The following is a 27,852-nucleotide window of genomic DNA, read 5'->3' as shown; positions in this document are numbered from 1 at the left end:
GGACAAATATATGTTCTCTGATGCACATATAAAGCTCCTACTGAAATCTGTGGGAGTTGCCACCATTTTGTTATAGGGGACATTATACAAGGCCCTACTATCTAAAGCTGGTTCACCTGTGTGGGAGACAACAGGGACTGAAGAAAGCCCAGGTTTGAATCTCTCCCTGATACCCCAAAACTACTCTCCACGTCTATAATCATATTTGTGTGATCAGCCTGTATAATCACAATACAAAAATAGTTTAAATCTCATTGGGTCAAATTCTTCCGTGATGTAGTTCCACTGACTTTACTGAGCTTGCAGTAGGGATGAATTTGACCCATTAAATACAATAAGTGCAGTGGTTTTAGAAAGCAAATTAAGTTCAGCATTCCCATAGTGGAAAGGCTTAGGGTTTGGTCCGTTTCATCTTCAAAACACTCTGTCAATACTCTGTACCAATAGCTAAGTCCAAATTCCAGTTCAGCTGATTCAACTACAGGAGTTGTTCTCACTCACAGAGAGGAGAATAATCCCTGATGAAAATGTGCTTTGTGCATTTGAGTTTGTCTTCTCCCTTTTCTCTCTGCTCTGAATGAGTTTTTTTCTCCCTGCTTTGTTCTGTGGAATTGTGTTTATTATAATTGTTCCATACCTCTCTCTCCTTTAACAGCAGAACGCCCCTGCCACCATTATTAAGCAGTGCCCTACACTTGCACAGTTAGTGAAAGAGTTCGGGTGAAGTGCTGACCCCAGTGAAGTCATTGGGAGTTTTGCCATTAGCTTCAGTTCAGCCGGGATTTCGCCCACCTCTGCTGTAGCAGGAGAGGGTGAATGAAGTTAACCATAACTGCAGTGGCCTAATGCTACTAGAAGCCTTATCCCAATTGCTTGTCTTTTGGTCTGGACTGTTTTTTTTTTTTTCATAACCCATTTTGCTGTACTGGAAATAAACCATGCTTCAGATTTTTCAGGCTATGAGTTTGTTTTTTAATATTCTTGCATGACTTTGGTTCTTGGTATATTATTTTAACACTTCTTTTCTTTCCAGAGACTAAATCTCTAACATATCCCCCACTTTTTTCAGCCTGGCTACTTGATATATTACATTCCGGTGAACTCACGACTCGGTCATCTATAGAGCTAGTGTTTGGTTTGTCATCACTCTAGAGAGGTGAACTGATCCAGCTTGGGGATTCAGTTTTAAGCCAGTATCTTCCATTCTGAGCAGCATGACATCCTTATTAAAGGCAGACAAACTTGTTCTGCTTAATTTCTGACATAGTGGGTTTTGAACATTTCCCTTGGACTCATACACTTTTGGGTTTGCCTTTCACTTAGGAAATATGGTGAGAAGGAGGAAAAGGAGAGACAACACAAATACAATGAGTCAGACCCACAGGAGTAAATTAGAGTAGTTCATATGACTTCAGTGGCACTCCACTGAGTTGCACCTGTTAAGGGTCTAATTTAGTATATTTATATGTAACATACATGCACAGCAGTGACTAATACTAGCCCACCTTATGAAGAGAAGGGAATGGCTCTTCTATCCCTACTATGCTACCCACCTTCCCTTAAGCAAAATAAAAAACAGAACCAACAACAACAACAAACACACACACACATACCACTTCCTAGAGGGGAAACTTTCACTAGCACACTTCCCCCTCAGAAAATGAAAATTCAACAGCTGCTATCAGGGATTGCTGTTGTCCAAAGGGATGCAGTCAGAGCTGGCTCACTGTGGCTATAAGAGGCATCTTACTTTATCTTTCTACATAGTACCTTTGAAAGCAAACGGCTTTTTAATTAGTATTGTATTATTAAATAACATGTATCCAGATTAGGAACAATCAAACAGTATATAATCAATGGTAATAAGTATAATCTACAGAAATACTCTGTGAAACTTTTTAAATACCATAAGCAAAGTAGAAAAATGACTTGGCCTAACAAATTAGTACATTTAAAATTTACATTGCATCTTTTTTTACTCTTAGGTGTCAGAATAAGCCTCCCTATTCGAGATAGCATTTAAGCATATACTTAGGTCTCAATTAAATCTGTGTAAATAGTAGGCATGGATGTAAGCCTATTCTTAAGTGCTTTCCTGAATCAGGTCCTAAAAGATTTTAATTAGTTGAAAAATTATGTTTCAGAATTATAAGATGGAGTATTAAAGTCTTAAGGCCCCAGTCCTTCTAACAGTTATACATATATTAACTGTACTCATATAAATAGTCTCATTGACTGTGCTGAAACTAGTCTGAAGCTTATAGTTAAGCACATGTATAAGTGTTTGCAGGACCAAGGCCTAATTCTGTACCACTGAAATCTGTGGGTGTCTTGCCATTGACTTCAATGGGAATCCTTCATTTGACTTAAATTGATGTTAGACTGGGGCCTTAGTGTCTTGTCCTTCAGCTCCTGTGTGGTTCACATTAAAGTAAATGGGAGTCTTATATGTATTACAAGTTCAAAATGGCGCCTCATAAAGGCACTTGCCAGCTCACCCCTCCAAGTGGCTCTCTTTGCCTCCGTCTGTCTCTTTCCCCAGCATGAGGACCATTGAGGGGAAAGCAGGGCTGGAGATGCCCCAGACGCCTTCCCTTCCTTCGTTGCCCCCCAAAATTAACTTGATACTTTTGGGGGAAGGAGGAGAGTAAATGCTTGGTAGGGAGGGGAGAAGAGGAACCTGACAAGGGTCTCTGTTGCATGTAGCCTCACTATGTTGCTCAGCTCCAGTTGAGCTCCACACTGCGGAGGCACAATCCTAGGCTTTGTCCCTTAGGGCCTAACTGGGCAGGATGAATTGCATTTTTAAGTGAGCCCAGACATGTAATGCAGCCCATCTCGTAGGAGTCCCTGTAAGCCATTAAAAAACAACAGCTTCACATTGAGCACATACTGGTAGTGCACATCTTTTCTAAGACTGGTTACCGCTTCAGAACATTGGATACCCAGGGACAAACCAACTCTCACTGTGATTGTCTTCACAAACCGGAGTTGGCACATGAGTATGTTCTACTGGGATACTAAAGGGTTATTTTTTAAACAGGGCCATTACTGAAGCCAAAGCTTCCCCCAAATACACAGAGCGGTTGATTTTTAGTGTGTCGCTGAGCCTCCATTTTACTTTAACAATGAAATAGAGTTGCCTACAATTAACAAAGAGAAAGCTTGTAAAAAAAAATCACACATCTGGGTTCCAGCACATTTTCTATCTAATTCTTAAAAAGAAAAAAAAATTGATTCTAGGGTATTTCTCACAACAACAATAGTCATAAACATCGAGAACATAACTCTAAAAGGCTTTTGACAACCAAACATCTGTCCTCACTCTGCCTTCTTTTGCTGCTGTTCTTCCTTCTCCCCCCACCACTGGTACCTGCACTTGCTTTATTCACACTGTATCCCCTCCTTTCACAGTGGCAAGGAAAATGTTGCTGCAGCAGCTGAAAACAGGTAACGTTTGTCATGTATTCTTTTTTCCTCGGACTTTCCACAGAAAGTTTTTACCTACAAATGCATCTGATGTAGTCACTCTTTGAACAGATGCATTATAGTGGTATTTCAGCTGAGATGATTTGCTAGAGGTGTGCATTTTAATGCAGATATTTGAAAGATTCCTGGCCAGGTGGCAGACTACATTGGAAATGTGCAAAATATACCACATTACCTTTAATTCTAGAAAACAGAAAAATAAGCAGCATTTGATCCATGTTTCTGAAGTTCAATATTATAGTTATTCAGCAGAGGCGAACAGTCCAGAAGTTCAAGGACCATTTCCACTTTTAATCAGATTCCAGTGTTGTGGTCTGAGCTGCTCCTCAGTTTTTTTAAATCTAAATTAGTTGAATTTCTTGGCATTTTAAAAGCAATTCTAACTCTGATTCTTGAGTTGTATTGATCATGGATTAAAAAGATATGAATCCATACTATATATAGTATTTTCTTGCATTTATATAGTGCTTTTCCTCTCAAAAGATTCCAATGCACTTACAAAATTCATAATCTATCTACGTGTATATCTGTGTTATATACATTTATGTAGATGTAGATAAAAATAATTTCAGCACCAAACACGAAATGCAGCTATTTCTAGGATGAAGCACTGCCATTATTTATCAGAGCATAGCAACTCTTCATAAGTTCAGAGCATAGAAATAAAGATTTAAGACAGTGACTTCCTCTGATATCTTAATTACTCCACATGGAACAAGGTTTTATGTCAGCTTTTAAAATAACCATATTTGAACAAGTATTACAGAGAGTTATAATAAGAGTAAGTGCGAGGATTGTCACCACTAACAACATGACCAACCGTGACTGGCATTCCCAGTAAGGAAAAAAAATTCAACAGTTGACTGGATCATACCAATAAGATGGAACAGAAGGGGAAGGAGTTGATATATGAAATAATTAGCAACCACATTTACAGGGAATGAAGGGTAGTAGCTAACACTATTGCTTGTGTAGGACTGACCACAAGATTATACTGTTGCTTCATTGAAACTTAACTGCAAATCTCTCTTTGTTGGACTACCTTGAACAATTTCAGACGTCTGTCTGGTTTTGGTGTCACACTATATCTACTGAGTCACTTATGGTTGGTTGTGTTATAACATGTCTTCACCTCCAGTGTCTCATTTCTGCTAGGTCTTGTTTTGATACTATGATGTCAATAATGTGGTCTCCAGTTTTAGCTGAAGGATAAAGAAGACTGTAATGAACCTGTAGATCTCTATCCTGGTTCTCAGAACGACTCCTGACCATAGTCTTTAATACGGCATTGAAGATTGGTATGATTTCACATGTGACTCTGCAGTGATATCAAAGGGGACTTAAGGGATAAAATAAGAGGACATTGGAGATTTGCTGATGTAAATCTCTTCCCAAATAAGATGTCAGTCAGAAAACTGAAGCCTTCTTCATCAAACCAAGAGCTAACCTGGCTTTTTTTAGTGCTGAGGTTCAGCAATTTCTCACTCTTTTTCCTTAAGGCCTTTCCCAGTGCATTGACATTCTAAGTCCTACGTCAGAGGGGTAGACATGAATGTTCTGAAATGATGTCCCATTCGTTAGATTACATGGTAGGCGTTTGGATCTCAGAAAACTAAGTGGAACAAATACAACACTTCTCACTTAAAAGCACTGGCTACTTTTTTGGCTGGAACTCTTCTTCACTCTCAAAGACCTAATATTCATTTAAGCAACTGGTAATGTGGTTAAAAATATATCTCATGCACATACACCCTTCTAATCTTTGTTACCCAGCCCTACAGGTTCTCATCATGTGGCACAGTATGTGACCTCAAGTGTTTGGCATCCTCCTAAGTCACGCACCATGGATGCCAACATTGACAAAGCTAAGCCAGTGGCCTCCAAGGGTTCCGTGAGGTTTGGAACAGGTTCAAGTCAAAGGGAAGCCAGTTACATCAGGACTGGCCAGAAAGCCCCTCTGACTTCATCCAATAATCAAAGGTACACTGCAACATGTAACTCCATAACTGACCTGGCTTGTGGCTTTGGTATGGTTTTGTAATAACATTCTCTAACTCTTTCATATGAAAAATCCCATTGCCTAAAAGTCAAATATCTAAGTACTATAAATTTCACCAGCTTTTAGTTCATATGCTTCCTGTTGTAAGTGACTTTCTGAATGGCTTCCTCTACCACCAGGCAGGTGACAGTCACATAGGAACCATCTCCACAGAAACAGCAACCATTCTATTGAATGGATGCTCAGTTGGCATTTGAATAGAGCTCTTCTTTCTACTAATGCAAGTCCAAAACACATCCATGTTGTATTCTACTATAAATGCAATCTCCAGCAATTCCATTATTAACATATGCTACAATAGAAGAGATTAGTTCTTTGACTGCACATTTTGATTTATCTTCCCTACAATTTCAATCCTTATCCTACCAGAGATTTCTTTGGAGCACCTGAAACAAAAACAACTTTGTGCACTGCTTAAAAGAGACTAACTACTGCTTTAATAACCTGCTCTTTAGTTACTATTGCAAGACTCTTAGACCTGGAATTTCATAGGGCTAGGACTCTTCTCAGGTAAAGGAGTGTAATCTGTACTTATTTTTAGGTGTGTGTTTGTGCGTGTGTTTTAAATATGGTTGTTAATCATTATCATCTGCTTAACCTCTGCTGAACTGTGTTCCTTCTCACGTGTGAACATCAAAATGGTAACAGAATATACGTACATGCGTGTGTATATTCATCCATATAACTTTACCATGCTGAACATTTCATTTTATAGTTTATTAAGGATATTGAGCTATTTAAGAACTTACATTTCCTTTGATTATCCCCTTAAAATATAAAATACTGTAAAGACTGATGGAATGGGGTGGTTGGTTAAAAGTGAACTGGAGAAGAACCAGTAAGGAAATAACAGTAAATCACTTTAAGGTACTTAATCATAAAATTATTATTCATGCTCTGATATACAGTAGCTATTTCATTTTATAAACTATGACTTCATCCCTAGTCAATCAGCAGACACCTGAAGAACTGCTAGGAACCTCCTGGCTCTGCCACTGATTTTCATGGTGGTCTTTGGTTACTCTGAATTCTGCCCCAAGTTGCACCCATTCAGTGGGTTGAACATATTAACTGAGGGCAGAATTCCCTTTGGATTTGTTTACCTATTTCTAAAAAGAAGAGTTCTAAGAGTTAATGTATATAAAGAGCTTTCAAGCTGCAGACATTGTATACGTGCTGAGTATTATTATTTCTACCCAAAAAAGAAAGACTTGCTAAATCGCTACATATTTCTACAGCTTGCTCTTTTGTGTGTATGAAATGTTCCTCCTGCAAAAGGTGAAATCCTGGCTCTGGCGAAGTCAATGGCAAACCACCCATTGCCTTTAGTAGGGACAGTATTTCCAGTCTAAGGTTTTGTAGGGGTTAATCCAAAAACTGATTGTTCAACACAACTACAAGCATTCATAAAACAGGGAACAACCAATTTCTGCTGTCATTACACTGTGGTAAAGCTGGAGTGATTCCAGTAAAGACAGTGAAGTTACTCTGGATTCTACTGGTAGAAGTAAACAAAGTATTAGGTCCAAAGTGCAGAAGTTAAAGGTAGCAAGATCACATTTCTGACTTAACTATTTATATATGCTTTGTGTAACTATTTTCTTATTCTCTGGAATAATGAATGCATATCCTAGTGATCTGCAGTTGCAGGAGAGGGATTCAGGCCTATGTGACTTTTAGATTTCTAGTGCTTAAGTAAAGAAACCTTCAAAACATGTAACATTATTGTTTGATGTCCTTATAATGTATTTTAATGTGCTTGCATTCAGTTTTATTATATCTACTATAACATGCCCATCCGCCTCAAACCTGCCCACACACAAGTACATGTCCACATAAGTTCTTAGTGTTCCTTTGTTTGATTAATTATTGGGTATGTATTTCAGCTCACATTTAAAAGATTCACTACAAAAATTGAATAACCATACCACAGGCTTCTTAGCCATGGAGTGAAGCCTGTGGCAAAATTCCCATTGGCTGTAGTGGGAACAGGATTTCACCCATGGTTTTTTGTCTTGCTCATTTATGTTTCCTCTTAAGAAAAAACATACAGTAAATCTCATTTTATTTGAGGCATGGTTTCAGTCCATGCAAATTTGCCAAACCTAAGGTATAAGAGTAAAATTTAGAGTATCTCCACTTTGGTGTGATATCCATTCCAAAAAGAGGAAATGCAGCTACCACACTGCTTGCATAGACAGTCAAATACATTGTGTTTTCTTTTATCTGTAAACATGGTATTGCATTCATAACTCTGAAGCCAGGGCATTGTACAGCTACAGTGTTATATGCTTTAAATAATACATAATGTATTGGGATAGTGGCTGAGGCAAATGAATCCACAGCATGTTAAAATATGGCATCAAGAACAATGAGGATTAGATCTGAGTTTTGCATATGTATATGAAGGTTGGAAAATTTCTGTGGAAAAATTTGAAAACCTAAATTGTCGATGTGGTGGATATTTTCACTAGCTTATTCATTCTGTAGCTAATGGTAGATACAACATATAAAGAGAAAGAGATGGGGGTTGTTTCCTTTTCCTGTTTCTTTGTTTTGAATTCTGTTTGTTTCCTTTTCAAATGGGATAGTTCCAAATGACTTAGGTGTGTTTATTTCATTTACTGACAGCTGGCTAGTAAATTCACTATTTGCCTTCCGTTTTTTACATGTGTCATTAAAACATTTCAGTCCAGGACTTGGAGAGTTCCTCCTCAATGTAGCATATGCTATTCATGTTGGGCTATGGTCTAATCGATAGGCGATGGCCTGGGACTCTGGAGACTCAGGTTCAGTTCCCAGATGAGCCACAAATTTCCTTTGTAGCCTTGTACAAATCAGTTAATCTACACTGTGTTTCAATTTCCCATCTGTAAAATAGGATAACACTTCCTCACCTCACAGAGTTGTTGTGAAGATAAAATCCATTAACAACTGAGAGGTGTTCAGGTATCATTGTGCTGAGGGACATAGAAGTGCCTAAATAAAGTGTTACAATCAATATTTTGTACTCAAAAAGACTAGATGTAGTTTTGGTTTCAATAAGCCTATTTTGTCATCAGATAAGGGAAGATAGGTTGCTCTGGTCTGCTCCTGCTCCACTTGTGTGACAAAGGGAGCAGAAACTAACTTCATCTCCCAAGCAGGCTTAGGAATGGTATAGCAAACTCATATGCTGCCCCATCCCTTCTTTCAGCCCTGCTGTTGGGGGTGGTGCGGGGCATGTCAGGGATATGGCTTGCTACTCGAACTTTTAGTGGGATGAAGAGTGCTGAGCAGAGAATGACTGAGCCATAATTAGCTCTCTAGCACTGTACCACCCTGCACATTGCACTGAGGAGATTACACCCGATAGTTCCTGCTCAGTAACATCCAGAACAGCAGTAACTTGTAGCAATTCTGTTTATTCAGGCCTATGATGATATTGTACAACTGGTTTCCTTTCATCAATCTAATTTTTTTAATGCTTCCACCTAATGTAATCTCTGATCCGGAAGTTAACATTATGCATAAGTGAGTGAAATTTACTCTAGCACTGAGGGTTCTTGCAGTCCTCTTCACAACCACCTAAGTCTCACGTTCTGGGAGTTTTTTTGCCATTAACTTCAGTGGGACCAGGATTGGGCAGTAAGGCCTTATGTGCTGTGGGATGAATTTCACCCAAATGAGAACATTATTGAACTCAGGATTAAACCTAATTTTAGTCCTAACGCAGCTACAGAAAAAGCTTAACAAATGTGCTTTTGACCTGCCATATCTGTGCTTTCCCCCCCAGTACTACAGCTTGTCACTCTGTTCGCAGCTTTTGGGGCCAAACACAGTAGGTTTTGTGCCTTTACACAGTAAACATACACCTTTTTAAGATGCTTCTTGTTTTATTTAATTTAACTCTAATTAGTACCCCTGTTGAGCATGTGCCAGTGTCTACCAGCTCTGCCTCTGTTCCTGTACCAGTTGCTTCAGCCAATCCGCCTGCTACTGCTATTCAAAACACGTCCAATCAGATGACACCACCATCAGCCACTCCTATCTCTGTAGTACAAGATTCCTTCTCTTCCTCTTTCCAAAGGTAATGCTTTTTTGCATTGTCTTTTTGCAGATGTCTCCCTGTTTGGTGTTTAGAAGTGCTGTGAGTGTGTGTGTGTGTGTACATGGGAGTGGGGGGCGGAACTTTATCCAAGTTTGCAGAATATCGGGAAAATATGTTGCCTAGTTTTATGTATTCTGAAGTTGTTTGTTGTTGGAGTGTTGAATTTTTGTTTGGAAGGAAATTGCAAGATGCAAACTGATCTCAGACAAAATTAATCAAATATACTTGCAAGTGAGGAATATAATTTACATTTTCAAAAAAGAAAATCTGATGTTAAAAATAGAACTGTTTTGTCGCCAGTAGTGAGGACACCAAAGTTTCATAATTAAAATAGCGAGTGAAAATCCTTTACATTGCATTACAGCAGTGTTAAAATTATCAAGAAATAAACAGGTTAATAAATTAGGCAAGCTACTACAAAGATCCATCTGGATTTTAATATACCTAAACAGTGACAATGCCCTTTAGAAGTTCAAAGAAGAAAATGCAAAATGCAGTTTAACCCTTTGGGTGATAACACACTGTGTATAGTAGGATTTTTGATATTTACTGTAGTGTGACAGATCTCAGTATTATGGGATGTGCCATATACAGGATGTCAGTAGATCCATTCATTTGGTGGTTGACTTCTCTATAAAGGCACTAAGTTGATTCATTTCTATTTAACTGTGTTTTTTCTAATAAGATTTTACTATACAATTAATACAAGATTTAAAAAGGAACAAAGATATTAATTCAGAGTCTATTCTCACTTCACTGAGTATTCATAATTGCTGTATAATATTGAGAATTATACATGTATATCTAGGGTGAACAGACTCCTCAGACTGTGGGAAAAATGGGTGAAGTTTATGATGTTGCCATTTACATAATAATTGTCAAAAGAATAAGAATGAATTTACGTTTTATCTTTTTTCTTTTCTCTTTTACAGTTTTTGCTCCTAAAAGCTTTGAAAATCATTTACCTTGCACATTTTAGCCCACTTTAAGTGGCCAGGAACAAAAAGTCTCCCCTTCAATAATATGAACTACTCTCAAAAAATAGAGGCTCAAAATGTAACCTACAGTATCTTAAAATTGCATAATTTGGTAGGAAATGTTCTTTCTGTTCTAAAGCTTTTTTTTTTTACCTGATATTCTCTCACCAAGACACTTGAAAAATATTTATGAATACTGACTTTTTTTAGCTACTAATATCTCAAATTTCTTTCAAAATACTTTTTGTTTGACTCTGTATTTTTGTTCTGATGCCATAGAGCCAGACATCCAGCCAGCAAAGGGAGACCAAGCAAAGTACTACACTCTATTTTCCTAATTATATTGATAACATCATTGCTTGAGAAGCATTTCACATACAATAATTGTTTAAATAATTTTAGCCCTCAGTATATCTTTACTTAAACTGCTGCACGAAGACAATGAAGTGTATAACACATTCTTGAAAAAGCAAATCCCTACTCCATATAGGTAAGAATATAAACAACCTTTTGGGATTGATCACAACAAAAATGACCATAAGACCCTTGTCCTCTTTACTCTGGCATTAGCTGAATATTGAAATGTTTGTCTTGACTTCTGATTCAAATATATTGGTCCTTACAGGGTAAAAATGTATGCCTTCAAACAAAATACTTGTCTGAACTACCACCTTTCTGAGCTATCCAGAGAGTCCTGTTTTAATATTTTTTCTGTAACTTATGTGTTTTGTCTTCTGTAGGAATGTGCTTGGTTATGCTATACTGTGGGTCTGCAGATGTATTCCATAGAAAATACATGTGTTGCTGGTAACTATAGAGTGGTTGTCTTATACTTGAACTCATACATGGCTCAGTTCTGAGATGCCATTCTTGTTCTCCTTGTAACATTCTTTTGTACATGCTTTCATGCTTTTACTGTGTCCTCTGCAGAGTGCTTGCAGGCCCCAGCTCTCTGTCACAGCCTAAACCTTTCCCTGGGTCCAAGAACATGTCACTAGCAGCTTCCACTGTTTCGTCTGCTATCTCTGCTCAGTCTAGGTATTTTTGCAAACATCTCTCATTTTTCTTTTTAGTTAGATTGTCTTCACTCTTCATTATTCACTCCAGTTTGAGGTTCCTAACTTCTTAAAAGATTGGCTTGGGAGAGAACATTGAGAAGTAAAATTTACTCCATGGAGCAGCCTGTTTGTTTTAATGTTATCTGAATTAAAACCAAGCTAAAAGAAAACCTTGATCTTTCAAGTATTAGGTTTAAAGTATATGACTAAAATATGTTCTCAGAGCTCATACAGCTAGTTGTATGTCAGATTCAAATTTGTTTGTTTGTGTGGTGTTTGTCTAATTAAGAGAGGTGGCAACCCCAAACTGTGTTTTACTTGGTGAAAAATTTGGATCATAATGTGACCAGCTGACCCCGTTTTTAAAGGTTCATCAGACCTACTTTTATTGTATTTTAAACAATGATTAACTAATGACAGATCACTGGTGGGAGAAGGGTTAGAAATAGTTATCATTAGAAACAAAGAATACTACCATAATGCTTTCTGCCAGGCTTTCCTAGTTGCTTTGGAGCATTTACATTTAATCAGGCTGAACAGTAGAGAAGGCAATGGATTTTAAGATTTATTATTTGAGCACAATTAGATGATGATGATGATGATGAGAGAGACTGAGTCAGTCAGTAATGTAGTTGAGATAATAATTATCCAAGTGTGCTTTATCTCAACATAAAACAGACAGAAATCACCTCAGGGCATTGTTTGCAGTGAAAAGAGCACACAGGTTTGAAGGCTAAATCTGGGGAAATTTTATATATAAAAATCTTATATTATAGAAAACATAAGTGACCCACAAGCATATCTCAAACCTTTCAATATGTTGTCATTTCTCTAGCAACAATGCAGAATTGAAAGAGCTCTGGGATGGAAAATCATTATTGGTTCTGGAATGTAAATATGTGCACTAAGCACTCCATCTGTTTCTATAGTTCCCATATTAAGCAAGCTAAAACAAACTAGGCCAAATTCATTCTTGGTGTAATTCCACTGACTTCAGTGGAAATACACCAGAGATGAATTTGTCTCATTGGGCACTACAATTGACTTCAAATTTTCCCCATTAACTTCTAAAAATAGAGTAAGGTCCTAGGTCAAATCTGCAACCAAGGGCATTGCAAATAAATAAATAAAATAAAAGCAACCAGAGCTGTAAGAACTCATGTGGAGAAGTGAAGAACTAATTGATGTGTTAATCTGGTACATACATTTTCACTTTATGTAAAGTTAATGGGTCACTGGATTAATTCTATATATATATATATATAAAGTACAGCAAAATAATTGCTAGGGGAATTCACTGAGAAGCCAGATGTTGCCAGGAGAGGAAAATCTTGCCATAAGACCTTCAATATCTTGGAAGGGGTCCTCTTATTGACATTGCACCACTTCACTAAAGAGTTTTACATGTATTCAGATAAGTGTTGATTTTTAGCTTTCTGTGTGTATGACCCAGATTTTTAAAAGTGACCAGTGATTTTGGGTGCCTCCATTACTTTTGGATGTCCAACTTGAGACATCTTAGAGGCCTTTTTTTCAAAGGGTTGGTGCTCAGTGTTTTCCAAAAGAATTCTTTTACTGCATTTGCATCCAACTCTGTGTTTGGTTATACTTGTAAATGGTGCTGGGGCTATCTTGTTCGCTTGAATGCTGATTTTAACTAGAATTTATTTGTTTGAGAATGGGGTCTGGGATCATTGAGATTGATCAAAAAAAATTTAATTACCAAAGAAGATCTCTTACTTGCTTGGGGAAAAAAATACTACATATAGTTAGGCATCAAAAGCTATTTCTTTTGAGGACGTGGTCCTAGCTGCCATGTAAGCTCATGGGAAGTATTTCTCTCTGTTTGTAATTAAACCTTATCCATAGATCAGAACAAAAATTGTAAACAAATGTAAGTCCTGGCACTTACTCTTGCAAGCCAGGAAATCTGCATCAAAATTTTGTCAGTCTGCATTCCAAGCCTTCCAGATTGCTACTATCTTTTTTAAAATGGTTGCAAAAGGGATTTGCATGCGTGATTCTTCTTGGCCCTAATGGGAGTTACGGATGTAAAATCACTTGGACATGGATAAATGAAGAGACTCCTAAATGTGCGAGTCCACTCAGCTTCCCATCGTAAGGCAAAGAAAGCAGAAACAGATTAGAATAGTGATTGTATGGAACAATAGATGCACAGAAGCTGCTTGTAGCAAGTAGCAAATAGCAGCTTAGAAGCAATTGCTCATTGTTAGTCCACAGCAGAGGTAATTGGAGTGGAAACTGCACATTGGCTCCAAAGAATTCTCCTTTGAGTTTATTTTTACATTTATTGTGCACAATATCTCAGGCCCTCTCTAAATCATTCCAGGGTAGGGAATCAATACAATATACAGCAAAACTACCAGTGCATTTTTCCTTTTGTAGACTACTTGCCTGGAGAGTTAGGGATTCATTTTTCTCCATATCCTGAGCATGGATTTAACTCCAGGAGTACTAGGTAGTTGTGAGGCTACATCCATATGTAGCATTCTGAAAGTTTGTTCCATCTAATTGTTTTAGATACTTTGGACCATGTTCATCCCATTAAAGTTACTGGTTTTACACCAGGGATTACACCTGTCCCACTATTTTATACTTTTTATTCCATTCAAAGAATTGGTCTGTTTCCAAATATTTGTGGTCTTAGCGCCTGATCTTGCCAACATTTAACCATGTAGTAACTTTCTAAAGTTTCGTAATGCAAATTTCAGGCTATTCCGAGGAGCATTTATTTTATTAACATAGCTGATTATTAAGATTGTTTGTTCATAAACCGAAGCTGTCTCCTTTATACTCAGCTTCTCCCTGCTGTCTGATTTGTTCAGCGATGCCACAATCCAGTGCTTCTGACATTGACATTTAACTGCCAGAGAAGTCATTATGTTGTCACAACTGCTGGGCTGTGAGGCATCACTCAGCAGCGAGAGAGAGGTAGGATATAAAACTTCTGTTTGTGTGTACAGTCACTGATAAATCCATCAGAATGAGAGGGAAAGAAATCCAGAAAAAATGTGATGGCTTCAGAAAGACTTTGTCACAACAATATTTTATAGCAGGTCAGTGATTTCTTAAAACTACCCACACAGACTGACCTCACAGTCCTGTCTCAGGCACCGTATCTACTGAAGTATGGATAAGACAGGGAAGGGTGGATTGATCCAGGTAGGAGTTACAGAACAACCCAGTTCCCAAGGTTCTCTGTTAATTGTTTCTTCCAAGTGAGGGATTCATTCATTGAAAAGCAATGCAAGTCTAGTCTGTTGTCTATAAAATCCCAGAGCTGAATTCTGCAATCAGACTTAGTTGGATGGGTGAGTTGCTCTTCATGAATAAAACTAAGGGAGCGTCACCTGAATCTAAAATCCTGAGACACAAAAATTATCTGATGTGTGTTTTCTTGACTGTGGTCCAAATTCTTCTCTCATTTACACCCATGTAACTGCATTAGGCTTAGCCTGGTATAACTGAGGGCAAATCTGGTGACTGTGTGTACGCACAATCCTAGTAAGGTTACTTACTTCCATGGTATATTAACTGCTCATGAGGCCAACTATAGATTCCGTACAAACTGATGCCAGCTCTTTTCCTCCAAGAAAATAATGAGGGATCTCATCTAAATGGAAATGAACAACATTGTGGGAAGGGAGAAAAATAAAACCACAAATACTTTTTATGTTTCTTTTTCTGGGCTCAGTTTGTAACGTTGTCACCAGTTTGTTTTTATTGCCTAACCTTAAGTAAGAAATGCATGTCTACTGGTTGACTTGGGCTAAAAGACAGATTTGTTGTGCATTGTTGATTTCTATTCCTAGGTTACTGATGTAGGGAAGAGAAAGAAGACACCAAGCTTTAAAACTGTCAGTTCTCCAGTTTAAGGAATTGGTTAAAATCACTTCAGAATTTGTTTTTATGATTATGAAACTGCCTGCCTTAGTCAATAAGGATCTCTAACGGACTCTGAACAGGATGAGATGCTGTTAATTACCTGTGTCCATTCTAAATGTCTAGTCACTGGATGACAGCACTCTATCCCTTATATAAGATCCTTGGAATAGTCGCACTGCAGACAATTATCTTTTTTAACTTCAATTTTTCCTATGAATGCTTTATTATTTTGCCATCTTCCTGGTTTATTTTTAAGTAACGATCAGTCCAATAAAGTTATGCTCCTAAACAGTATCATGCTCTGGAGTGAAAGCACAGAGTAAATCAGAAAGCTGTAAATTCTTGGGCTCAATTAGCATTACACAATTTGCTGAGAAACTCCCAAATCAAAATGTAATAGTTTCTCTTGAAATGTCATTGACTAACTGTAGCTTTTTCTTTCTTTTTACATTTTGTCACATTAATGCTAGACATGTGTACAAGTATACAGTGATAGGCTGCTTGTTATCATTATGTTATTATTTTGTTATTTCAATTTTTAATTTATCCACATTTGTTTGTCCGATAGTGTTTTGGAATCAACTTCACTGTCAGTATTGTTGCTCTCAACAAACCAAACCAAAGCATCAGGGGCCTCTCACACTTTTGCAAACCAGCAATAAGTCCATTGACGTCTGATGGAGTTACAATTACTGGTGTATGAGAGAGGAGAATCAGGCCCACTTTGTGTACATGTTAACTTGTGTCAGAGATTAAAATATTAAAGGATGACACATTGTCTTTAACTTGGGTCTCTGAGTTTTGGCAGTGTACCAGCATACGTTGTAATGAGAACACACTGATTGAAGACCCCCTCCTTTCTCAGTGTATGGGTTCAGGTACAATAGTGGTAGTTTTTAGCTTTTGTTTGTTTGTTTTTGTTGGTTTCCGATTTTGGTATTTAAATACAACAGTGGTAGTGTGTTAAATTCCTTGGGTCTGATCCTGCCATCTTTACTTAGACAAAACTCTCATTGACTTGTGTGCAGGAGGGTTTTTAAAGTGTAGTGTTTAAAAAAAATCAGACTAATAAACACTAAATTATAAAAGAAAAATATCCTCCTAGAAGACTATGATGGCAGCAGTGTTAGCTCTTCTACATTACTTCCTATCTTGTACATATGCACTAACAGGGTTTTAAAATAGGGGATTATCTAAATAATAGTTGTTTAAGAACTTTTGAAAAACTGAACTTTAAATTTATAGATTGTCATGTAAAAATTCCTGAAATTAGGATTTTCAGGAAGAATGAAAGTGGGTTTTCACATAATGGCTCTTTAGCTGATTGTGTGTATATACTTTTTAAAAGATAGATTATCAAGAAACTGCAACTACTCCTTTGTGTAGATCCCTGAAATAAGACTAACGTTTTGTAAATCCCAGCAAGGATGTTTTTCAGTTTGAAATATGATAATTGAATTTTTCTGTCATTAACATCTGTGTAACAGTTACTCTAACGGACAGGTAACTGTCAGATGTCTTTCACTTTCCATGGTACTTTCCGTAATCTTTAGTTGCACAATTAACTTTTTGAGTAATATATTCTGGTTCAAAATGAATTATGTCCATTTGTGCTCTGAAAATGATAGGTAACCACTCTCAAAACTACAAATCACATGCTAATTACATAAGATTTTAATATAATAATATGTAGCAACAACTAATTAGTAATTAAAGATCTAGACACCATTTTGATCGCATTAATTGCATCGCTAATTCAACCTTTAACTATAAACTTATTAGTGTGTTTTATTTGATCCTTTTTCCATTTCCCTTCTATTCACATCCCTTTTCATTTAGACTTAGGAATCACTCTTAATCCTTGTTCCTCCAAATAGATATGCACAGGTACTCATGTGCAGCCCCACTGAATTCTACATAGGCAAAAATGTCTGCTGGTGCATGTAGCAGTTTGAAGGTTGGGAACTTAATCAGGAAATGAGAGCAAGCAAGTTTGCCTTGAGCACGTATAAACTCCCTTACTACTTAACTACCTTGTTCTGCTTCTCAGTAGCATCCTGGACCATGATGCCCCCCTCACCCTATCTAAAAAACAACTGAACATTGAAAAGAATAATTATTTAAATTAGCATATTCAGAATTACAGCTTGCCACAATCAATTATCTGAGCCCAAGACAGGGGACCCAAAGAGGGCTACACTAAGAAGTTGGATATGTTAGTGCCCTGAAATCTTAATTTGCACTCAAAATGGAACAGCAAGAGGTGACAAGTTTCTAAGTCCTCATATTGTTATCAGCAGGCAAGGGATACACTCCCAGGTTAGATCTCCCATAGATGTACAAGGTGCAGTAATGCAGCAGGTCTGGAGACCGAAGAGCTAACTGGGACCTCAGATGAACTGTATAAAATTAAAAGGAGTACTCGTGGCACCTTAGAGACTAACCAATTTATTTGAGCATGAGCTTTCGTGAGCTACAGCTCACTTCATCGGATGCATCTGATGAAGTGAGCTGTAGCTCACGAAAGCTCATGCTCAAATAAATTGGTTAGTCTCTAAGGTGCCACAAGTACTCCTTTTCTTTTTGCGAATACAGACTAACACAGCTGTTACTCTGAAACCTGTATAAAATTAGTTTCCTTATAGTTACAGGTAAAGAGGACTCTGAAGGGGTAGAGCTCCATACCAGTGGTCAGAGGGCTGAATTGTAGCTGGAGTTGGATTCTTTCTCTTTACATAGAAACCTTCTTGTTTCTTTTGTTATAAACTGTCCATTCAGGAGCATACCAAAGATTTTTTTAAATGGGTGCCTATAATTGGATTCCTAAATCCACATTTTGGCACCGAGATAAGTAGCCTGATCTTTCAAAATACTGAACATCCAGCAGCTCTCATTTAAAAACAAGGCAATTTATTTAGGTGCTAAAATATGGACCTAGTAAACCAACTTTAGACACTCATCTTTAAAAATCTTTGCTCTAAACCTTCAGGGAAAAAAGAAGTTGCTGGCAGTAATATCTTTGCTGCTGCTGTTGTGGGACGATCTAGTCCATTCCACCGGTTTAATCGAATTTTTCACCTTAAATCTGGAACAGGCCTAGTTTCTCTTAGAAGAGCCTTCTCCTCAACTTCATGCATAAAATTACTCAGCTACAATGGGAGGGAGATTTCTCCATGTTGCCTAATCCAGGCCAATGGATTTTCCCTGGATACTTAAAACAAGTCTCCCAAGACATGTGTGGCAGCATGGAACTTCTTAATCAATGTTCCTAACTAATGAAATCTGATCTAAGAGAGAGAGGTCAGTTTCTTTAATGATTTCCCTTCAGTTAAAACACACTGTGTTCCCCAAGAAATAGTTTCAGGGAAAGGGATTACAGGATTATTTTTGGAGCCTGTCATTAATAATTGATTAATCATATTTTCCCCTTATTTTAAAGCCTGTAATGTTAACCTGACTCTTTCACAGCCTATCTCACAAGGTTTAAAGGATAGCTAACTAAATACCTAGTTCAATAACATTGTAAAGACATAGGGTGAAATCTTGGCCCCATTGAAGACAGTTGTAGAACTCCTATTGATTATAACTGATTTAGGATTTCACCCGTAATATATAGCTTGACTTTGACATGAATCCGATGGACAAATCTGTTGTCATTCATTTTTTAACATTTTATAAAAATACATCCATCATTTCACAAGATCAAATCTTCCATAGACTTTTAAGTGTTATCTCTGCAGGCTGATCCCTTTATTTTTATCCTTTACAGTTCCACCAACTGAAAAATGCAGTCTGGGTTGAAAATAACCAGGGAAAAGTTTGGTGTAGTAGCTTGATGCTGTGGTTTCATTTACATTGCCACTTGTCTTTATTATGGGACAGCTGTTTGCCTCACCACAATTATGGTGGAGCTGAGCTCCCAAGTTAAGAAGTGATGTTTCAATTCAAGGTTCACATTACTAAGATTTTGTGCAATTTAGGAGTATCCAGATTTGTGGACACTGAAACAAAGCAAATGTACCTTTTTTCTTTGTGTTAGTATTTAGTGAATGTCAAAGCAAACTGTCTCTAATTGCAAAACTAAAATCCTACAACTAAAGAATTAACACCAATGTATAAAGCTAGTGATTTTTTGGGGCATTTTAGTCAATGAATCAAATTGTCCTCACCTTATTAAGACTGTAGTGTGATTTCTAGTCTGAATAAGATGAGCAGGTTTTGGCTCAATAACAGTAAAACATTGTTTTTGTAACCCAGATGAAAAGTAGTGCATGTCATGTACTTTAACATGCCTCAACATACTGCTTATTGAATATAGTATATACTTCCTTTTCATAAGGAACTCATTAAAGGATAAGATGCCCTAATTATCCTGCTATATTTGGTTCTCAATTTCAAATGACATTTTCTTTTGCATAAAAACACAAACTTTTGTCTTATTTTAGCTTCAACCGGCATTCTTCCACCTCCATCAGCTACCAGTCAAAAAAGAGGTATAAAATATTATCTTTTGCAGCTACTACACATTAAAAGTATTTAACACACCACTTTAATGCTACTAGTAGACTTCTCGTGAACTATTAACCTAAAAGTGATCTTATTAAAAATGTCTCCTCTCTCCTTTTCCTGATGACTAATAGTTTTCAAACGTAGTATTTAATTCATTTCCTCTCACATGTTATTGTCTGTTACAGATCCATTCGGTTAAGATTGGGCACTTTCAGTGCCTTTCAGAGATGTTATCATTTTACTGTTCCATTAAATCATCTTCAGTCCTCAGGATATCTTTTGTCACCTGCTTAACCACTATTTACTTTCTGCGGCAGAAATTACAGCTGGTAAATCTTTCCAAAGCTGATTTAGCTTCACTGAAACCCTTAATGATGTAGCTCAATGCTTTATTTCTCTCTTACAGGAGTCTTTTCCTCTCCATCACTAAATCTAATCTGCATCCTCACTTTGGTTATCTTCATAAACAGTTCCATAGTTGGTTATTGAACTCAGTGGTGCTGTTGTTTTTCGTTTGTTTGGAGACAATTTTTTTATTTACTCCAAGTGATTTTCTCTTTAGCAGACACCAGTTTCCTAGAAGTACAAGGAAATCTAGGGCAGAGTTTTAAAGTGCTATAGATATTGAGAAATACATGAGTGACAAAGCAGTTATTTTTCTGCATGATGGTCTAAACATGAGTAACCTGACTCAGATTTCCTAATGCATTTTGCAAATTTAGAGTCCTAAAAAGGGTCTTTACTACTGAACCCAGGCGTATGAGACGAGAACATACTCAGCAATGGCAGATACACTCGAATTTCAGATATGGTTTTATAATAAATGTAATTTATAATATCCTACCGTACACAGCAAGTGTTGATCAGATTCTTTAAAAGTAAGTATGTTGCACTGTTTCTTGTGTAACTGTTTTCCCTTTGAATAATAAGGCTTAAAGTAATGAAAGATCTTCAGATTGGCTAAAACATACACTATTGCCTTTTGAAATCATCACATAAGGCCAAATCTACTACTGAGTTGTTTCCAGTAACCTTAGGATGCCACTGAAACAGAGTCCCATAAGCTCTTACATTTCAAAAAAATTGGTGTCAGTATTGGATTAAATGGACACTGTCTGTAAGGTATTTAGGTTGGGATTTTTAGTCATTCTGTCTAGAATACAAAAAAGAGCAATGATTCTGTGTGAGTTCTCACTATTCTCCAACTGAAGTTCAGTGCAGCTGGCAGCTATATGCATAAGACACTTAAGAGGGGACAGCAACAGGAAATAACTGTAAATGCAAACAATTTCATGAATTTTGATTCTATGTCATTGAGAGCAGCTTTCATAGTTACAGAATTGTGGCACAATATAGCAGAGTCCACAGTAAACTCAAACTCATGAGAATAGTTTGTCAAAATCAGTGCCTCATATTCTCCATGGCACAATGGAACCAAATTCAGGCCATGTTTACACTTAAGTTATATTGGCATAGCTAGGAATGTGTAAACGCAGTAATATCGGGGGGGGGGAGAGGGAGTCTTATTTCTTATTTTATTCAGAGAACTGGTATAAGCTAGATGGGCAAAAGCTGTCTTTTTTCCAGTATAAGTTGTGTCTCCAATAGGAGGATTTGCGAGGATATCTGTTCCCTTTTACTGTCAAAACCTTTCTAGTGTAGACAAGGCCTCAATGGTCAGAACCCCTAAATCCTGCAGCACATGTGGATAAGAGTCTGAACGAGGCCTTGGGGGATCCTCCCCATGTGAGGCTCAATGAAATAGTGGGACTGAAGGAAAAAAGGAGTTTGTAAAGCAAGCATGGTGTTGAGGAAAGCAAGTGAACTGTTTAGCCCCAGCAAGGGTTTAATTTACTCTTCCTGTATGGATTACGGTGCTTGCTGCAGAGAGGTGCTTGCTGCAGAGCATAAACTTCAACATCTGCTGACTTCTGCCTGTTCTCCTCTTGCGCTTCTTCTTTTCCTTTGTTTTCCTCTTCACCCCTTCCCAAGGCAAGTTTTCTGTCTAATCTAATCCCTGACTCTCTGGTAGTTGTAGAATTGGGGCTTGAATAAACTGGAGAGTCTGCAGCCTATTTCCTCTTCCACAGTACGTAGAGGAGCAAGGGCTCTTTACCTGCGTGGAGGCTGCTTGCTCAGCAGAGGGGAAGGAGAGCTAGAGCTAGGTGATTGGAGTACCATGTACATGGCCAAGTCATCTGATAGAGCATCTGGAAGAACAATGTGAGGAGTGGGGAGGGCAGCAGCCCTTGTTTGTAAACACTGTTCAGCAGGCATAGTCTGGGGTAGAGCAGGGAAATCATCTCCAGATGACCAGATTGCTTGAGTAGATAAAGCTGAAGATTTGCAAGCAGACAGCTGTAGATCCTTCTGGTACAACTGTAGCTCTTGGGACTCCTTCTGAGGTCTCAGGAACATCCCTGAACTCTTGCACCTAAACCAGAGAAGTCACCCTATGTTAGAGTGAGCTCTAGGATCTGCAAAATCAAAGAACCACTGAAGTTGTCTGAGAGCTGTTATTCTGTGAAACAATTGAAGACAAGCCACTGAAACCAGCCACAAGCTCTGCCCTTCCCCTGGAGACACTTGTCTGCAACTGCACTGTGAGCGGGGAAGGAGGAAATGTAGCTGGTTTCATCTGTTCCTCTCACTGATTCCCATGGCTCAGATATCTCTCCCCCAGCATCCTGTTTCCCTTTAAAAGCACCTAATAAAATAAATCTCCAAAACCTACACTTGTGCAACATTCAAGACCACAAAAAAGTATGGGTGTGTATGTACTTATGTGTGTGCACACTAATCCACATGTTAACAACTGATTTAAATATTAACATTAGAGGTTGGGTGCGTGTACAAAATTAAGGTATTTTGTGAATGTATCTGAATTTGTGCACCCAGACAGCTGCATCCACACTTTTGACAATCTGGTCTTATAGCATAAGTAGGGTAATATATTTGCCATGAAAAATGTTCTTCAGTGAAATGTATCTACTTTTGCGGTCATCAAACATTTTATGTTTCTTAAAAACAGCATGATCAAGGAGATGGATTGAGCATAGGCCTGGGAACCAGAAATTCTTATTCCCACTTATTTCACGGGCTGTCCTAATAAAAATTGATCTTATATCCCAGTGTACTGGTAGGACCTTGCAATATTTAATTAATGTATGCCTCACAAGACCTCTCTGAGGTAAGTGGATGTTGCTTCAAGTCCAGTGCTCAGTCCTCCAGACTAAATTGCATTCAACTCATTTAATTAAAGTAAAAAGGTTGCAAGTGTGAAGATCAGTAAATCCAAGCTGCAAATAATGCTGTGGTTTACTATTATCAAACTGAGGCCTTGGCTACACTACTGGGGTAAGTTGACCTAAGTTACGCTACTCCAGTTACGTAGCTGGAGTCGGTATAGCTTAGGTTGACTTACTGCGGTGTCTACACTGCACTGCGTCAATGGGAGATGCTCTCCTGTCAACTTACCTTACTCCTCTCATTCCAGTGGAGTAACAGAGTTGACCAGAGAGCGCTCTGTGGTCAATTTAGCAGGTCTTCACTAGACCCGCTAAATCGACCCCCCGCTGCATCAATCACAGCAGCATCAATCCCTGGTAAGTGTAGACATACCCTCAGGTTCATCACCTGTACCGTAAGAAAGTGCTGGAGACACGAGTGCTGGAACAATTTTTATAGAGGTGCTGAGAGCCACTGAACCAAACTGTAAACCCTGTATGTGATGGAAGCCACTTCAAGCCAGGGGTGTGGCAGCACCTATGCGTGGAGATAAACTCCTCAGGGGTGACTTTCCGCATTGAAATCCCTCACTGCTGCTATTTGGAATCCTTCAAAGAGTTTCTCAATCCAGGAGCATAGGGGAGAGATCATGTAATTGCAAATCAGAGGCTTTTGGAACCCTCCGAACTTAAACATTAGAAAAATAAATGAATAGATTATAACCTCATCCTAGACCTGGAAAGGGGCTAGTTTCAGAGATGAGATACATTTTTCTCCCTGCTTTCCAAAGGCCAAGTGCTTGGTCCCACTGAAAAGACGTGGGTTACCAGTTCTCATAGCACTAGTATAAATCACTGAATTGTGTTTGATTTTGCTCCCATTTAAATCAGTAGCAAAACTCCCACTGATTTCAATGAGACCAGGAGAAGCCTCTTTGTAGGCACTAGGCAAATGGACCAAGAATCTCATTTTCAGATGCCTAGCCCTGACATCTGAAATGATCAACCCCTGCTAAATGGGATCTTCCTGCAGTTGGTCACGCTCAAAACTAGAGATTGATTAGGTCCCCTATTTGGCTAGTTTTCCCAACCAAAGGGATTGATTCTGTAAAGGTGCCAATGTTAAAGATACACTGACAGCAGGCTCTTTTTCCTCATTAAATTTGTTTTTAAAGCAGTCATTAAAATGCCAGTGATAGGGGCTGCACTGGCTGCCTTCATCACCTATAGTGACCAAAAAGGCTAATGAATCTCACATTCTTCTCTCTGTGCTATTAAGGAAGCATCCCTTGGGGTGGTATGGAAGCTGACAAATCTCTTGATTTCTTAATCTGCGGCTCTTGATGTCTGGAAATTGCTCACAGCTTTGCTTTGCTTTTAGAGGTACGGGCCAGTCCTATACATCAACACCGGTTTTCCAGGGTACCGCTCCTTCCTCAGGCTACAGTGAAAGTCCAGTTCCTGCTCCAAAACCAAGAGTTGTCACTACTGCTAGCATAAGGCCCTCTGTCTACCAGCCAGGTAAGGTGATTTCAAAAAGGTGAAAGCGTCCATACTAATGTCCAGTAGCTTTTTATGCAGAAAATGCAAGGCCTTTTTACACATAAAGGACCAAATTCTGTTGGCCATGTTAGAAATTAGCTAATTTGTTCTGCCTAATTTCAAACCCACCCTAATATTGTGACTTCTGAATTATGTTGGGTTTTAATTCGGCTTAGAAGACACTGTCAGAGGAAAGGGACTTAGGAAAGGAGAAAGGAGGGGGTTAACAAGAAACCAGAGTGATCTAAATTTCCCAGTGCGAGGCATCTGAAATGCATCTGCAAACCACAAGCTGTGTACCCAGTAAGCAACAAGGGAACTTATGTGCACTTGAATATTGATAATAAGGTTTAAGAATGCTAGACCCTCTGTGCACCTAAATGTGTTAGTGAAACAAATGAGAGACGGCTTAAGGTATGACAGTCTATTAAATTGAGTGAGTATAATTGCAAAATAAGTAAGGCCATAAATCGAGCGTCTCAAACTTACTTCCACGTGTAAGGAATTATGTATTCTTGAAAAGCACTTTGTTTGCAATGTTTTGCTTCCCATTCCCTGCAAATGCAATTATTGAGGGGGTATATTTGATTATAAACTTATTTAGAAAATGTGTTAACTCTTGTTTAAATTTCCTTTGTATTAATGTGTTACAAGTGGAGCAAATCGACCACAAACCTCCAAAACCAACTATGACCAAATATGTGTAACCCAGATTGCACAAATTAAACCATAAGGACATAAAAATCTAAACATACTTACCAATAAAAAAATTCTATCCCTATCCATCCCAGTAACATGCTTAATTCAGTTAACAAATAAACGTACTGTACTCTTGGCAAGAGCGCTTCAAGGATGATTTACATCTTGCAGTCCAAGTAAATAAGAAAAACCTGCCAAATCTGCCTATAAATCCCAAGAGTCCAGTGTCCTCATCCATTCTAAAGTTCTGAGAGAGAAGAGAAGGTATCTTAAATTAAGAGGGAAGAGAGGCAAAAAGCTCTCATGGGGAGGTATAGATGTGACATAACCCAGCTAATATCTGACATATTTTAGGCTATTTAAAGGAACTATTTCATCACTGGTCTCAACATCATTAACAATAAAGCTTTAAACTTCTACTAATTTTGTTTTTAGTTACATATGCCAGTCCGTATTCTCTCACCACTCAATAGGAATAAATCCTATTGAAGTCAGTGGGAGTTACTGCTGTCCTGCAAAGGAGAACAAGGACCCCATTCATTTTTTTAAAGGAAGAGTGAATCTATTCCCATAATACAGATGAGAGCACAGAGAAGAGGATACCTAAAACATCTCTGGGATATCTGATGATACACTGGGTGTTCAGTTAGAGTCCTGATGGACCTAATCCTGCAAACCCTGAGTACTCAGGACTCTCATTAAAGTAAATGAGTTTCAGAAGCCATTGCAGGCAGGATTTGGGCCCTAAATTAGGTGTACAGTTGGGCAGAGGGATGCCTTTATTTTCCATTGCCCTGGGCACTTCTTTTGCAATTCTGCAGATAGCTGTCTTTGTGCATCATTGCCCCTAATTGCAGACTTAAAATGTGCGCTTTAAAAATCAAGCCCTGCATGGGTCTCTGGACACAATGTACTTATTTCAAATCTTCATATTGTCTATGTATATTATTCCATGGGTACCACAGGAGCATAGTGTTCCCCAAAGGGCAGGAGGAATTCAGAGCCAACATTCAGAACATTCATGCTATCTATTAGAGAGAAAAAGAGGAAAATGCAAATTGTGGTAACCCCGGCAGAAAGCACCCTCCACTGGTAGGAGCTTGAGAACAAACACAAGGAGATATTTTAATATCTTATGAATCAAAACCTCCCCCTCCCCAAGGTTTCAGATGCAGGAGAGACTGTATTTTACATATGTGTTAGAAAATAATAGTGTTTAGACCAAAGGCAATTTATTGTAGTCACTCTACAACATATTGCTGCTACTTAATGTGGTAGCAACTGGAGACTACATTTCTGGATATAAATTGACACTACAGGCAGGAGACCTGGACTGTTCAACAAGGAATTTATTGCTTAGAATGGGGGTTGCGAAAACAGCTCTGTGGTGTTTATGGAAGTGATGGATCGACAGCACTGATTTAAAGCCAGCTGTCACATAGTGCCATTAGGCATAGTGGAAACTTCCCCTCAAAACTTTGCCAGTGCATACCTAGCCTGCAGTATGTATTGCTATTCCATTTCTGAGCAATATGGACAGCTATTCAAGGACCAGACTTGAGATCACTAAATCCATTTCTCTCATGTCATCTAAATGCAACCTGAGCTTCATTCTTCAGAGGTAAAAGTCTTCTAATTTACAGAGCCACACTCCCATTGTAGCGACTTGGTTCTCTGGCTTCATTTTCTACAGTCCACTGCATGCAATGGTGAGTCAGTGGAGACTGTTACCAGAATTTGCAGCTCACTGAGGCATTGGGAGATCCCAGTCCCTTGAGGAAGATTAGGTGTTTGGAGGGAGTTATTTGTTCATTCATGCCTATCAGCCACTTGCAGCCTTTTAGCTGGTACCACAGTATTCCAAATCTCACCCTTGTCATAAGTTTCTTCTGCAGAAAAAAAGAAGCAACAAACCAGTGTGCGACAATATTTCACCTCCTCAGCTGCAGTGGTTGAGATTCTAGAATAAAGAAAACTAAAGATAATTGGCATTGTGAGGGCAGTCAGGATGCCAGGGCATTCCGTAAATAGGCAACCCAGGATTGTGACGGTCACATTGAGACATCTGTCCACTTTGCTTCTAGTAATTTATATTACTGTAGAGCCAAAAGTCAGGACAGATCTTTTTTCCTGTGTGGAATGAACTTCTGATCTTAGTCCAGTTCTTAGAATAAAGATATATATGCGGCCAAAACCATCAGCACAATTGGTTCTAATTAGCAGCTAGAGACTGAATAGGTATCCCATCTGAACTAATCTTTGTCCTGTAGAAGTAGTCTCACTAGGTCAAAAAAGG

The 27,852-nt window shown here is 38.3% G+C and overlaps 1 protein-coding gene across 1 annotated transcript in view; it reads left to right on the top strand.

The window, feature by feature from the left end:
- The first annotated feature begins 5,332 nt into the window (after nt 1-5,332).
- The window catches only part of LOC140915190 (LIM domain-binding protein 3-like), a 45,077-nt gene continuing 22,557 nt past the window's right edge, over nt 5,333-27,852 (top strand). Inside the window, exons 1-3 of the mRNA XM_073354768.1 lie at nt 5,333-5,469; nt 9,447-9,617; nt 24,697-24,836. Of these exons, the coding sequence (XP_073210869.1) occupies nt 5,333-5,469; nt 9,447-9,617; nt 24,697-24,836 (448 nt within the window). The remainder of the gene's footprint in view (nt 5,470-9,446; nt 9,618-24,696; nt 24,837-27,852) is intronic.

Source organism: Lepidochelys kempii, chromosome 7, assembly GCF_965140265.1.
Source record: "Lepidochelys kempii isolate rLepKem1 chromosome 7, rLepKem1.hap2, whole genome shotgun sequence".
In the NCBI taxonomy this organism is placed as follows: Eukaryota; Metazoa; Chordata; order Testudines; family Cheloniidae; genus Lepidochelys; species Lepidochelys kempii.
The sequence above is the reverse complement of the archived record's forward strand: the minus strand, read 5'-3'. Positions and strand labels throughout refer to the sequence as shown.